The sequence below is a fragment of the Bombus pyrosoma genome, linkage group LG1, assembly GCF_014825855.1.
Source record: "Bombus pyrosoma isolate SC7728 linkage group LG1, ASM1482585v1, whole genome shotgun sequence".
Lineage (NCBI taxonomy): Eukaryota > Metazoa > Arthropoda > Insecta > Hymenoptera > Apidae > Bombus > Bombus pyrosoma.
Genome location: NC_057770.1, coordinates 9,953,866 through 9,968,244, shown reverse-complemented (window position 1 = coordinate 9,968,244; position 14,379 = coordinate 9,953,866). Strand labels below are relative to the sequence as shown.

Sequence of the window (14,379 nt, the reverse complement as noted above, 5' to 3'; positions counted from 1 at the left end):
TCACCTAGATTTTATTTCCTGGTAAACTTATTCACGTTCGTTTACATTAAACAGAAAACCGCGAAATCACACGGGTATTTACTCGCAGGGTTTCCCATAAAAATAGAACTTAGGGGTTCACACGTGTACGACATTGGCCTGAATACCTTCCTCGAAATACACTCGCATAAAAATAACCGTGTTTCCTTGAGATCGTATTAAAAATTAAAATAATTGTACATGTATTACGATGAAGTTGCAACTTAGGCTTTCCATCTTGTTTCCTTATAAGAAATTCCTTATACGATTATTCTGATCTTTATGGCCTTATGTTGATTTTTCAAGAAAATTTCTGACTAAGTTTTACACGTACGTCATAGAACCCATAAATATTAGTCACTGTATTCATAACGATAGGAAAGACGAACGATGATAAAACATATATGCAGCTGAATGAATGAAAGGGCTCCATAATCGAGCAAATCAAAAACGAAATTAATGAATAACTGAAAACCGATATCCAGGACAAAAGGAAGATCTGTTTCGCGTTAAAAAATAGTTAACATTTCGATGGAACATATCCAGTTACCAGCTTTCATATTCTCTGTCGTATGAAATTTTGTATTTTTTATAGCATACTGTAGTATGTAATCGAAATGAATGGAAATCTGTCTATATTTAGAAACACGCAGTAATTCCCAATTATACTACTTTACGTAAGTTATCTAATATTGCGTTAATGCATGCGACTATCGCAATTATAAAACAAAACAAAAGTAAAATAGAATTGCCTTCTGATTCATTGGTATTCACCGTTTCTATCCTAATTACTCTATTTGCAGTGTTCCCAATTATTATTGATCGTAAATTTCATTGATCACTGTCTGATTCTATGTTAGAGTAAATAGAGTAAATTCAAAGTACAAAATAATATACGCCAGTACTTATGGAACGAGATGATGGCATTAATACTTCCTACATTTTCAATAGATAATAAAAAAAACTAACACTACTACTGTAATCGTGTCAGAGGCGATTTATGCTTCATACAAATTACCAGAATGCTTGAACAGATATCGTTTGTGATTCCCCGGCTGCGTCTAGACGCGTGTTATAATGTACGCGTGTACAATAATGCACATATACCTACCAAGTACGTTTCGAAAGCATTTGAATCCGGATGAAAAGAGTATGAAAACGCGAAATAGATACGAAGGAGGAAAAACGGCAGTGGAAGAGGTGAGAAAAAGAAACAAAAACCGGTATAAAGGAGGAAAAAGAGGGAAGAAGTTCGAAAGGCGAGGATAGAGCCTGTCGGAGAGAGGATGGTAGAGCGAGAAAGAGAGCAGTTTTACACGCGTTCGCATTCAGTGTGGCTGCGGCGTTCGTGCCAGTCGTATTCCGTTACTTGTTTTCAGCTTTTATTACTCTATTTCACATTTATAACCCTGTTGTTGCTGATTTAAACGAGAATGAACGACACGAAGCACGCAAAACCTGACTTCCGTCACCATTTTTCTCTATGAGGGACACGGCGAACGAACGATGCGCTCAGACCCAGGAACACGTGAATCTCCAAGTCGTTTAAAATCGCAACATTAGGTAAGAGAAGCTTTATTTTATAACGATGCGTTTTATTAACCGATGTTCTACGTATTCTGCCATTACGCCGACCTGTTTGGTAAAAATTTCCCATCCAATTGAAACTAAATTTTGAAACTAAAAGTATCCGAAGTTTATTATTCTCTGTATGCCATCTTCGTTTCGCGTTATTCGATTAAAAATAATTAGTCGTTATTTCGCAACAGCCTGTATAACGCAGCTTTACTTAAGAGATAAGAAAACAAAGTCTTCAAAGTCTGTGGACATTTCCTGTTACGAATGGTATTTTGATATTTGCTTGCAAATCTTGAATCGCATGCGCTTTTCGATAAAATCTTCGGCGTATTAATAGCGTACAAAATATAAAATTGTAGATGAATTTTTGCGATATGAATTATTCGTAAGCAAACGTAACATCCGTCTTATGATTTTTAAGCGAACGGTGCATCTTGAAAAATGAGAAAGTAAACCAGCTACAAAGCTACTAAGGAACTAACTTCAATATTCACCAAACCGAGTAATCCGCTGTCTAAAATAGATACGAGTGCAAAATACTCGATGCAATAAATAATTTCGTAATGTTATCTCAGTTAGAATTACTAAATTTAATTTTTCCGTTTTGCTTTCATTAATACAGCTTATCGGGGTAAATTAAGGCTGTAAGCTCGCATTCGGAAGAAATGTAGTTTAGTATACTTTTACTCTCAATATCTTATGAACGCGATTCTCGTTGAAGGCAAGTGGAAAGAATACGGAGTTTCCCGCGCCCCTCGGATCAGATAAATCGGTACTGGTGAAAGTTACGCAAAATCTCGTTCAGTTAAATAGCCCGGACGGAATGATATACATTTTCAAATATCCTTTTGACTATTTAAAAATCGTTTGTCCTAGCTACTGTCTCCTATCCAAATTCTCGCGACGATGCACACGACGCGCGACTAATTTCCGTGCGCGTGAAATCGTAGAAATATTTAATGTTATTATATATAATTGGATCTTTTCTCCATTTCAGTATCACGGTCAAGCTAGAGCGAACTTGTACCTTGTACTTAGGTAATACTACAGTAATAAATATGAAAAGTGACGTAATCTGATTAACTTAAATCAACCATAAACGATGGACAGTCTAATCAGTAATATTAAAAGAATAAGATTTTTGATAGAAAATATCGTTGACATTACGAACTGTATGTATTAAGACATTTACATTTGATATAAGTTAAACGTTTTATTTTCTAGCTATTTTATTACGAATCATCGCTATGATCTCATTCGCATCCCTTTCTAATTTATTTATATCATAATATAATTACGATATAATAATCACGAATCTTTTCTATGATACTGAATGAAATAATAAAAATATTTGTCGGAGTTGTCCAACCAATGTAACGAATAGGTGTTTTGATACTTATATCTGGCAGTTTACATCTACGAAGTTCTAGGAAGATCGAACGCAACTTATATACAACTCATCCGTTAAAGTTTTCGACAAATATATCGATGTCAAACGGAGTGGTTTCTAAGCAAATAGTAGCTGATGGCGAATATTGTGTCGCACGCGTGCATTCACGATGGACATTTGCGATTGCAATTAAGACTTGTTGAACTATATAGATTACTGCTCGCGAGTATTCAGATATTTTAGTTGATTTGAAGCACGGTACATAAATAAATAGCTTGTAGAATTAACAAACAGTAAATTCTAATTATACGTTTAAAAATTGTCCAACAGTATATTAATATCCAATATATCTATTGAGTTTCGTCCAATTTTTTAAGTATCGCTGCTTGCATATTAACAGTAATGGTCCTTTTATAAGCTTAGAAGAATTTTTTTATTTTATCTGTATCTTGCAACTAATAGACAGTCCGAGGGTAAAGAAATTTCTCAAATTTGTTTTGTTATAAATCTTGTTGAAAAATCCGTAACTTGTTTGATTCTTATCGTTAGAGGTGCTAGTATTTCATTGCATATTCGCTAGTCTCTTTAAAATCACTTTTCCAATGTCGTAATGATGAAGTATCAATAACGGAAATGAAATCCTCATTTACCAACATACAATTCTTTTATTCGCATCGTTGATTGTATCAATATCAACGGTATGTTTATCAGTTGCAACTCCTAATTCAAAGATTAAAGAATCGGAACTTTGTCAAGTACCAAGATAATTCTGTAAGATCTGACAAACTTTGTTATTGCACATAAACTTTTGAAGACAATATTCAATACAATATTAATACAAATTACACAATACAAATTAGACAATATTAATTTTATAATTAAGGTACTCGATCCTTCTTTGGAATTAAAACGTATCCGGTCAGAAATGAACAAATACGCGAAATATTTTTGAACAGCGATCTAAATCGGAGAGCTACATACACACGTACGTACGTATGTTTTAATGAGCTAACGCGTAGAAGTTGCGGGCACATGTGGATGTTTAACGCGCTGGTTTAACATTAGACCATCCAGTGGCAAGGACAAGCCAATTTATTGCTTTAATGGTATGATCGCCGCGCTAAATTGGATAAATCGGTGACGGTTCTAATTAACGTATAGGCCTAATGTATGCAAACTGTTTATATCGGCAGGAGGAAAAGGCAACTGTAAAACGGACCGCGCGTTCCCATCCCCGTTGATTAAAATGTTCTGGTTCATTTGACGCGCGGGTCGCTACACTCTTTACTCGTTGGCATTGATACGCCGCTCGGTATTACGCAATAATCTCCTTAGCACCGTGCTGTTAACTGTGTTACAACTTTCCGTGGGTGTTTCGCGAACTTGCCCGCGCTGGGAATTGAATATCGTACCATAACCGCGTCACTTGCGTATGCTGATTTCTCATGGTTCTACAATGCAGAGAGATTATTCTAATTGTAAGATAATTCAAAAATATTCCAATGTGTGTGTACGCGCGCGTGTGTTCATATCTTTCTTTATAATTTAAATAATAATAATAATAAGGATATATCTGTGCTTGATCGAGGTTTAATGGCTAATACGATCTTTAGACTTAACTCATTAAGAACCCAACATTGCGGCAACGCATCTGATTCTGTAATTTCTTTTCAGTGAATTCACATTATCGAATTCCATTAAATTCATCGTAATCGTGAAAAATAATCGCAACAATCTGCTGAATATCTTGTTCGCGAAACGAATCTCCATAAAGATATTTGCATAAGAATTCATTAATCTAAGTGCAATATACAAATATGATACTAGAGAATTGTGATTTAAATAGATAAGAAAAAAGTGAAACGCCCGAAAGGAATAGCGATATCACGGTGAAGAGCCGTTAAAACAACCCGTGGCAACAAAAAACCGTCAAATGGACGAATCCACGAGTGATAATGAGAAACAGCCTCGATCACAAGAAGTGGACGCAGATCAGAAGCAACGAACCTCTATAAAGGCAACGAATTATATGACATCGAACGACACTGACTTATCGAAAATTCCAAAACGAAAACTGTCTGTATTTTATCGATCGTTCGATGTGATCGCGCAGGTCGATCAAGAAAAGGAGAAACAGACGCTGGATTTTCGAAGAACGTCAAGCAGCCCGTCCGTACAAATCGAAAGAACTCGAGAGGACGTCGATTCGAAGAATGGTCAGATCGATCAGGAAAGACACTTCGTCGATGATTATCGTTCATTGAACGAGAACGGGAAGTTTTTGAGCTGCTCCTCACCGAGTCGGCTCGGCGAAAAGCCCTCGTCCAATAACGGGCAAGTTTCGAAAGCTGGATCATTATCTCCGATAGGGTTCAAGCTGCCTCAAGTTCTAGAAGACACGATCGTCGATAATTACGCCACGATTACCGAGACGTCAATCGGGAAACACTATAAGTTGAATAACAATGGGAATTACGAGTACAAAGTAAGCTGTAACAAAAACTCGTAACAAAAACGATCCTTGGCTATGTTTATCTTTCTTTATAAAAGCAAAAGAATATCTCAACGTCTTCGACCTATTAACTGGGGCAGACGAGACTAGCTCGTCATTCAGATCGTAATCTTTCAATCTTAATAATATCTTTATCTAGGGCCTCGTACTTTTTTATATATGTTTGATTTTATGTTCAAAATAAAACGTATAAAACGCGTCGCATTCGTATTTGCAAGAATTGAAATCGATGTGACAGAAATCGACCCTGCTGCGGAGCTCCAATTTATTCGACAAAAAGGATTTTTAACGTTTTTGAAAAAGACATTTAACGTAGAACAACGTTAGATATATGTCCGGTTAAAAGACAATCCATTTAACGAGTTAATTTTTATTCGATATATTACGATAGATAAATAGAATATAGAAGAAAGTGTTATTATCTAAAAGATTGGAAAACTTAATAAGGACCGTGATTGTTATGAGTCTCCCGATTTAACTCTTAATGGTTCCTGTTGGTATTTTCCCTTGGAGGATATTTCAGTCGGACTGTTTTCATGGCAAACTGATTCTCTGATACGATTTGCGAGTCGAATTAATTTCGTAGAACTTCGCTGAATCTACTGCATCGAAAATATTTTTCTTAGGATTATTCCGGTCGCAATGAAGAACGAACTCATTCGGAAATGAATCCTCTTTTAAATATTTCTGCGCGGTGGTTTCCTGATATAACTCTTTTATTTGATCATACATATTTGTTTATTGATTTTATACAATTGAAAATGCTCGAACGTTAAATCTTCTAAAACTCTTATATATTATCATATTATAGTAATGGAATAAAAATTCCTTACGAATGATCTATAGTTAAGGGTTATAACGCAACGTGTACAGAATTCCAAAATTGTATCGCTTTCACATATCATCTAGAAACCAAGAAAAATAAGAAAAAGGAACAAAACCTTGGCCCAATTTCCAGCATCATCGTGTATTCCACAGAACTATGTTATATATATTACATGATTTATCAGACAGCTAAACCGAGTCTAGTCTAAAGTTAGAACCCACCAGTGGACCGTTAAGAGTTAAAAATAATCTCCTTACTCTTAATGATTGTTGTCTTTCGATCACAGGTTGCCGACGAAAGTGCCGTGATCAATTCGCGCCAAACCAATTCGTCACCCGACTTAACCAATACTATTCGATCATTCGCCAAAGAAAAAGTTGGAAACGCTGAAACGAACAGCTCTGCCAATGGAACGGCCGAGCCGCAACATGGAAATTCACCGCAAACGCGTTCAGCATGTTCGCGAGCCATCACGTGCACCGGTAAATCGCAGGAAGTCTATACACAGCTCGATCAAGTTAAAAAACCTAAAAATACAATAAGATGTATATTGTTGGAGATCTATTTCTCTCTGATTCGCAGATCTGGTTAAGATCAAAGATTCGGAGTATCCCCGCTCGTTTGTGAACGCGTCGGGTGCCCGTCGTCTTGGGAAATATACATCAGTCGATGCCGAAATGTCGAGTCACGAGGATAGCTCGATGGGTTCCGATAGCGAGGACGATTCGATCGAACGGACCGTGCACGCCACGATATGTACGCGAAATGAGACGAAGAATGAGAGGTCACGATCGAAAAGTAACAGCCCGTTGTCACAAACCTTGTCATTTATCTCGATGGGTGAACCCTCCAGGAAACTCAACTTAAGGGAAATCCATGATCAGAAAGTAGCGGAGGATGTTGAGGAACTTTGTCCGGAACGAGTGGAGCGACAAGTTGGTAATCCTTTTAAAATATCACTTGTTCTTTCTATTCCTATAGAAAATATACTTGTTTTCCGCAAAAATATCGAAACGTATATTATTGGTGACAAGCATTAAGACACCTGCTGATGAATTGAACGCTATCATCACTTTTATTTTCTGGTTACTTTATCATAGATCTGTCGTTTTATTCATATCGTTTTAATTTTATTCCCATCTTGTTATACATTTGTATAATTTATTTATTTTATGACATAATTGTAATGTAGTAATTATTTGATTTTATGGTGTAAAATACTAGATGAAGTAAAGTTAAGTTTTCAATAAATATAAAGAATAGGTGTCCTAATGCGTACGGTGGTTACACAAAATATGTATAATCACAGAATATGTATTTAGATCCTGTTATGTAATTATAAAGGTTCGATACAATGAAAATAAGATGCAGAAACTGATAAAAAGTCATTTTGGAGGAAAACGAAGGTATTTACTTCACATGCAAATACTTACAATGTATATACGTGCAATGTAGATAGATTGAACATTATTCTTAATTATCTTTCGAAACGTATTAAACATGCTCGTAGTTATTTCTGCGAAATGACTGATTTACTGCTAGACGGTTCCGATCTTAGAATATAATCTAATCTGCGAGAAAAAAGGAAGAAAAATTGATAAACTGCGCTGGCATTTGCAATGGAGACCTTCGGCATTGCCAGACGTTTGAAATATTGTGTATGTCTGTACCTTGAGTCGTAGCTGTACCACATGGTCGCATTACATCTGGCGATCTATTCCGTTCGATAGGAAAAATAATATTTGTTCTAGAAGCAAAACGCGAAGCACATATAACAGTTTGGGAAATTCGAAATAAAGCGTACGGACGCTTTTACTGAAATTCCCTTTCGATTTCGCGCATCGAGATATTTATAGACAAGCCGAAAAACGCTGAAAACTCGGTATCTGTTTAAGAAACGAAATGATATTCTTCGCGAATATATGTGTGTGTATCGTTTGATATCGTTTGCCACTAGAAACTTTTTGCCGCAAGGAGATCTCTGTCGGAAGGCGACTGCGAACGATACCATCGTACGAAACGTCGTTGCAGATGCGTCAAAGAAGAGGAATCGCTCGACGAAGAACAAGAGAAATTTCCAGCTTTTCCTAGCTTCAACGACACTAGGTTACAAATCATGGGATTATCGTGCTCCAATGATATAGACAGTGTATACAGGTACACACGAGTCAAAGTACTATCTTTTTAATTTATTCCAGTGTATATCTCTATCCGAAAACCACAGGGGAAACATACGTACGTCACATTTCATCTTTTTCACGTGGATGCAATTTTAAAATTCACTATCTCGTCAACCAATTACATGCTACTAAAATAGTTCTTTCATTGAATATGAAATTATGAAATATTGAATATTCTATTTACTTGAATATGGGACTCGTCTTGAAAAAAAGATTAAATCATTAGAAACCCTTTCATCAATGATTTTCTGACTCGATTGCATTTGGTCCAAGATAAGCGCGAGTGCCCGACTGTTTTCGTTGAACGATAGCGTATATGCATTTTCAGATCTGAATTAATTCTATCTCTTTTTCCTCTTTGTTTGTTACAGGGAAAATATACCAGAGAACGAGCTCGAGGTTAATAAGTTATCAGATATACGTAACATTATGAAATTAACGAGTGTACATTTAGTTTTATTCTGTGTAAATATCGACCCGCTTTCTTAATTTCAGCGCAAATATATTGCATTTTCGATAGGACTTAGTACGGATAGGATCACTCTGCATCGGAGGATGGCATTGTCGCTTCGTCAACGAGATCAATCGGAACGAAACTTTATGAATGAAATTCAAAAGATGCAAGAAGATATAAACGTAAGTATAATTTATTACCTCCTTCCATCTTTAACTCATCGCTGTTGTTCATGAATCGATCTCTTGTCAATTTCTCTAAATATCAATTATACCAATTATAAAAATATATAAATATATATTTTTGGAAAAACTAACTTGTCATTGCAATAAATTAATACAGCCAATTCATAAAAACTCAGAAAGCGTTAATATTGAAACCATTTTACAATTTTTGAATAAATTTTATATGTTCAGAGACTATTAATTATTATTATTATTTACCTGTTATTTTCTGTTAAAGGGTCTGTGTCCACTTTGCACGGATCAAGAGTCGATAGACAAAATAGAAAACGTCCGTCATCAGTTAGACATGATAACACGCTCGGCCCATAGAGTTTCTTGCGCCGCTGAAACACTCGGAGCAGTGTACCAGGAGCATAGAATCTCTCGTGCAATCTTCATAGGTGACAAGTATTTGCAGTTATTGCGATCCAGATGCGAAAATCTGGCAGCAGATATCGCAGATGTCAAGTAAGCATATTCCTCAAAACTTCTTTTCGTTTATTTATCTCATTATGTTTCTCGCAATATTCGTAAATTAAATTGGTATTCTTCTCATGCTGAAAAATAAAATATAATCATAATTAATTGTTAGAAATTATCTGCCATAAAAAATAATTTTTTTTCTTTTCAAGGCGATTTAATAATATTTAAAAATTATAATTTTTCAGACAAATATTGTTGAAGAACAATATCATGATAGAAGAAACTACTGGAGAGATGGGAGATGATTTACCTAAACTTAGATACAGAAATGGATTACCCTGCAATAATCGAACAATGGTTTGAAAATTAGTAATGTATTAGACAAGATACAATATATTGCGCTGTATATGCACGAAATTGTAGATTTATCAACAGAATATGTTCGCTATTAATTAATTCTTTTTTAACTAATTTTATTTACAGATGACTAGGAGAAGAGCGAGCATCGCTACAATTTCGCGACCCTTGAGTACACAGGACATAAAGGCAATACTTTTCGTCATACTATTATATCTTCTGTGTAAAGATTACAAGAAAAAGCTACAGTTAAATAAAGAAATTTTTTCTTTTTTTAAATTCAGGAAATTCCTAGGCAACGTAACTCTGTTTCCGGAAGAGTTAACTTAAGACGGCCATCGTTATGCTTCGAAACGCAGAGGTGGGAAAACGAAAAATTAAACCGAACGGAGTTTGTACTATTTTATTATTCCGCTGTCTAACAATAATATAATATATTTAAAACGATAAGAAAAATAAATGAAATGATGTTTCCATATTTTAGCAGCACAAATAGTGTCGTGGAATTACGTGAAATTTTTGAGCACACTGAGCCGCGGAGAAATTCCATTGAAGAAAATAATAATCTCTTAAGAAACGACCAAAGTAATAACATTAGTAGTATGAATTGTAACATAGCCAGTAATACAAGGGATAAAGATCGATCAATTATCAAACAAAATTCTTTCTTGGAATCAAGTGTAACTAAAACTGTTGAAAAGCAGATAAAATCATGGTAATTACTCATTTAATAAAAAATAGTATATAATTAAATAAAAAGTAAATACAGGAACGTATTAGTTCATATTAAATATCTAAAATTATAAGGAAATATAAGAAAGCGAGCCTTTCAAAAAATACTTAACGTTTGTTAAACGTTTTGTTTTCAGTATACAAACAACTGAGCCTTTACGAATAACTAGAAATATCGAAACATGGCGGTCGATATTATGGTTTATATTTATCTTCTTTCTCGGATTTTATGCCAAACAAATTACTTCAACATTTGTTACATAATATATTAAATGGTTTTAATAGTAAGATTTAGCGTTTTTGTGTTATGGTGTTGCAGTATTAAATATATATTTCCCCGTGTAATAACACTTACAAGGAATAATAAAAGACGGGATTTACAAATATATCGTATTTAATATTCTTTTCTTTCCGTATATTACAAATTGTCCACAGTTCCAATGCACACGAGCGAATTATTTTTATTGTAATAACCTAAAGAAAGGATGCTCGAACAATAAGTTGAGAATATTTGTGGTGATTCTGTTTCAGGTACTAGACTTGATGAATTGCTGTAAAACAGTACAATTAAAATATAGTTTCAATATTAAAAGTAAATATCTTTTCAATTTGTAGTATTGAAAATTACCTATTAACAATTTTAACATGATCATGTGTAGGCCATAAACGAATAGTGCCATCCAAACTTCCACTAGCAATGTATTGACCATCACAACTCCAGTCTAAATTCATAATCGTGTCTTCGTGGCCTTTAAGTTCAGTTAACAATGCGTTAGTTGCTAAATCCCAAATAGAAATAGATTTGTCATCACCTAGAGTAGAGTCCCAATTAATAAATTACAAAATACATATTATTTTACGAAATATTATTATAAACTGTCTTACCTGCAGCTGCCAAATATTTCCCATCTGGACTAAAAGCTAAACTATAAATCGTTGACTGCGCGCCTATATATACCCTTAATAAATTTCCGTCGTCCTTATCCCATAATCTCACAGTCTTATCAGCAGACCCAGTCGCTAAATATCGAGCGTTTGGGTGAAATTTGACACACTACAAAATAATATAATATATAATAAAATTAATGCAAATTTTAAATTTATTTTTTACATATTTTTTTAAGTATATGAATCCCTGAATATATAAAAGGGAATTTTTTTTTATATATTTGAAATACATACATTTATATCTAAAAAGTGACCGGCAAATATACGTAATGGAAATATCCTATCTAAAGACCATAATTTGGCAGTTCTGTCATGAGAACCAGTTGCTACATATAGATTAAATACACTAAGATCCATACACCATATAGGATAATTATGACCACTGTAACAAATTACATTTTAGTTATAGTGTATCATAATCAATTTAAATACGTACCTATAAATTGCGGCACATGTGTAATCATTAAGTCTCCATGCCCTCATATCTTTATCACTAGATACAGAAAGTAATATATCTGATTCTGGAATAAACCTTAAATCATGTACAATATCTGTATGTCCTCTAAGTATCACTGCCCCTCCTTCAGTCCTTAAGATGAAATACAAAATTGTATAATGTTATATTGTGCTATGTACTTAATGTACTGAAATTTAAAAAGATTTTGAAATTATAGAAACTTACATTCTATCTGACGTATCGTAAAATTTATGTAAAAATGGAATATCAGAGGCAAATGTAAAGGAAGGTTCTTCATACTTTGGCTTAATTAATACTGTTTCATTTATACCCCACAGCCTAATCTCTGTAGTACTAAATCCTACTGCTAATTTGTCCATATTGGGTGGAATGACACCACTACTTGCACTATAAAAATAAATATTTTATATGACTTCTGTAATTTTTTAATTATTACTACATTGACCTTCAATGAAATTAATTTTTTAGATAAATAAATTCCTATATATGTAATTACTTTTCAACAGCATTATTTACTGCAAATATTCGTAGAGGTTGATGAGCATTATTTCGAATTAATCTTATAGCCTCTTGTAATTCTCTCATTTCACGGTCAGCTCCAGTACCTGATGGTTGTTCTACATATCCATTAATCCCCACCTCAGAACGTATACCTGCATCTTCACATCCTTCTGTATCTGTTTCAGGCACATCCATTTTCTTAATTATTGTTACATGAGTGTTTATTATCTAAAAATAAAATAACTATTAAATTATTATATTTTATATTATATATATAATAAAAAATAAAATAAATAAATAATTATTTTGTAATCAATATATATAACATTTTTTATATTACCTGCATTAATATTATATGACCATGTTTTGAAAGAAATTGTTGAAGACATAAGTGAGCAACATCTGACATATCCACTTTATATTTTCTAGTTCTAAATGAATTAACTAAAGGTCTTAATTCAATATCTTGTACTGAAAATACACTAGATAGTTCTTCTAAAAAATCTTTCTCTGTTTCACTGTTGAATTCATTTTGATGTGATTTTAGAAATTGAATTGCTGCTTGCCTGTTACCAGTATGTAGCATCTCTAAATACAAGTGACAAAATACAGGGTATAGAAGCCCTTTTAATTCCATTTTTAATTTATCATCGAGTACAATATTTACCCACATCTTCAACCTAGAGAAAAAATATATTTTAAGAATGAAATCTCTCAGTAAAGATTATATATAATTAATTTAATATACTGAGACAGATATAACAAAAATTTAAAGAGATATACCGTTGATACGCTTGATCTGCAGCAGTAACATCAATGCTAATGGCACTAAAAATGATTGAATTATCTTGGGAAGTGGCAGAAGCAGCAGTTGCATTCAGAGTCATTTCATCACTTGTTCGGCAATGTATTTGATTGCCTTTACAAAAAATGTCGCTAGTCTATAATAGATATTTGAAAATAACAAGAGGTTATGTCAATTTAATAGTTGTAATTCAACTTCAAATAACATCTTTTTAGTAAAAATAAGAACGTAACCTGCCTGATAATGACGTCGTTTTAAATATGATTCAATTGTAGCATTAATTAATTCACTCTTCAAACGTTTCATCTTTTTGAGATTATACGTTGGTTATGTTCAAATGAAAATATCTAACCATAAGAAAGACGTCAAATAATAAAAATCATTGAAAGTACGTAATTTTAACAATTACTTAAAAAATCAATTAAATACAAATAATGTTCATATTTTGTTAACAATTAACAGAACAGACATCGAGTTTGAATAACTGCTATTATTATGTATGTTTCCATTAATGAAGTGAATTGAAACTTGAATAAACATTCAATTAGTAATGTTCGGCATATTGTTTTCATTACTAATTCCTTTTAAACTTTCATACTTTATTCAATCTTATTTATAACATATATATCTATAAACAAATAGTTGCCGCTCGTCAGTCATTCTGAAAGTCAAAAACATATCTTTCCCCTAGAAAAGTATTTCTCATGCTTGAATTATTTGGGCACGTGTTTGTAATTTATGCATAAATATAAAACAATTAAATTTTCCATTAGCATTTAGCATCAAATTGGATTGCTATATTTCTTATTCGTAAATTCAAATATTTTGTCAACAAATTTAAACATAAGACTTTTGAAATGTTGAATAGCCATTAATATTGTATAGGGACATGTCGGACTTTAGTAATTTTAAGTAGGGGTATTTTACTTACAATTAGAAATACTAATTGTTAT

The 14,379-nt window shown here is 33.4% G+C and overlaps 2 protein-coding genes across 14 annotated transcripts; one reads left to right on the top strand and one right to left on the bottom strand.

Annotated features, from left to right (window-relative positions):
• The first annotated feature begins 1,181 nt into the window (after nucleotides 1–1,181).
• On the top strand, nucleotides 1,182–11,080 carry LOC122566162 (inositol 1,4,5-triphosphate receptor associated 2-like). Of its 10 annotated transcripts, none has more exons than XM_043723088.1 (14): nucleotides 1,182–1,581; nucleotides 2,594–2,634; nucleotides 4,833–5,471; nucleotides 6,611–6,806; nucleotides 6,907–7,259; nucleotides 8,282–8,481; nucleotides 8,876–8,903; nucleotides 9,000–9,140; nucleotides 9,421–9,650; nucleotides 9,851–9,962; nucleotides 10,089–10,151; nucleotides 10,247–10,323; nucleotides 10,450–10,677; nucleotides 10,832–11,080. In XM_043723088.1, exons 3-14 carry the CDS (start codon nucleotides 4,920–4,922, stop codon nucleotides 10,956–10,958), a joined length of 2,307 nt encoding a protein of 768 aa, XP_043579023.1. In that variant the 5' UTR covers nucleotides 1,182–1,581; nucleotides 2,594–2,634; nucleotides 4,833–4,919; the 3' UTR covers nucleotides 10,959–11,080. The 10 variants fall into 10 exon arrangements, with proteins under 10 accessions (XP_043579023.1, XP_043579006.1, XP_043579014.1 ...); XM_043723071.1 differs by having other exon boundaries at nucleotides 10,247–10,353; XM_043723079.1 differs by having other exon boundaries at nucleotides 1,187–1,581; nucleotides 10,447–10,677.
• On the bottom strand, nucleotides 11,071–14,269 carry LOC122566204 (TAF5-like RNA polymerase II p300/CBP-associated factor-associated factor 65 kDa subunit 5L). Of its 4 annotated transcripts, none has more exons than XM_043723149.1 (10): nucleotides 13,660–14,269; nucleotides 13,405–13,562; nucleotides 12,962–13,301; nucleotides 12,617–12,849; nucleotides 12,325–12,507; nucleotides 12,079–12,231; nucleotides 11,877–12,024; nucleotides 11,580–11,748; nucleotides 11,323–11,506; nucleotides 11,071–11,245 (listed from the first exon to the last, which is right to left on the bottom strand). In XM_043723149.1, exons 2-10 carry the CDS (start codon nucleotides 13,506–13,508, stop codon nucleotides 11,113–11,115), a joined length of 1,647 nt encoding a protein of 548 aa, XP_043579084.1. In that variant the 5' UTR covers nucleotides 13,509–13,562; nucleotides 13,660–14,269; the 3' UTR covers nucleotides 11,071–11,112. The 4 variants fall into 4 exon arrangements, with proteins under 4 accessions (XP_043579084.1, XP_043579076.1, XP_043579092.1 ...); XM_043723141.1 differs by having other exon boundaries at nucleotides 13,664–14,269; XM_043723157.1 differs by lacking the exon at nucleotides 13,660–14,269 and having other exon boundaries at nucleotides 12,962–13,209; nucleotides 13,293–13,301; nucleotides 13,405–13,529.
• Between the last annotated feature and the right edge of the window lie 110 nt (nucleotides 14,270–14,379).

What these genes read in the sequence shown, in the direction of transcription:
- LOC122566162 (XM_043723015.1), top strand. Translation starts at nt 4,920, where the DNA reads ATGGACGAATCCACGAGTGATAATGAGAAACAGCCTCGATCACAAGAA. An exon ending in ATGGGAATTACGAGTACAAA is followed by an intron (nt 5,472 to 6,610) that starts GTAAGCTGTAAC and finishes TTTCGATCACAG; the next exon opens with GTTGCCGACGAAAGTGCCGT. An exon ending in CCTGCAATAATCGAACAATG is followed by an intron (nt 9,963 to 10,088) that starts GTTTGAAAATTA and finishes TTTTATTTACAG; the next exon opens with ATGACTAGGAGAAGAGCGAG.
- LOC122566204 (XM_043723141.1), bottom strand. Translation starts at nt 13,732, where the DNA reads ATGAAACGTTTGAAGAGTGAATTAATTAATGCTACAATTGAATCATAT. An exon ending in TACGATACGTCAGATAGAAT is followed by an intron (nt 12,232 to 12,324) that starts GTAAGTTTCTAT and finishes TTTCATCTTAAG; the next exon opens with GACTGAAGGAGGGGCAGTGA. An exon ending in GAAATATTTGGCAGCTGCAG is followed by an intron (nt 11,507 to 11,579) that starts GTAAGACAGTTT and finishes ACTCTACTCTAG; the next exon opens with GTGATGACAAATCTATTTCT.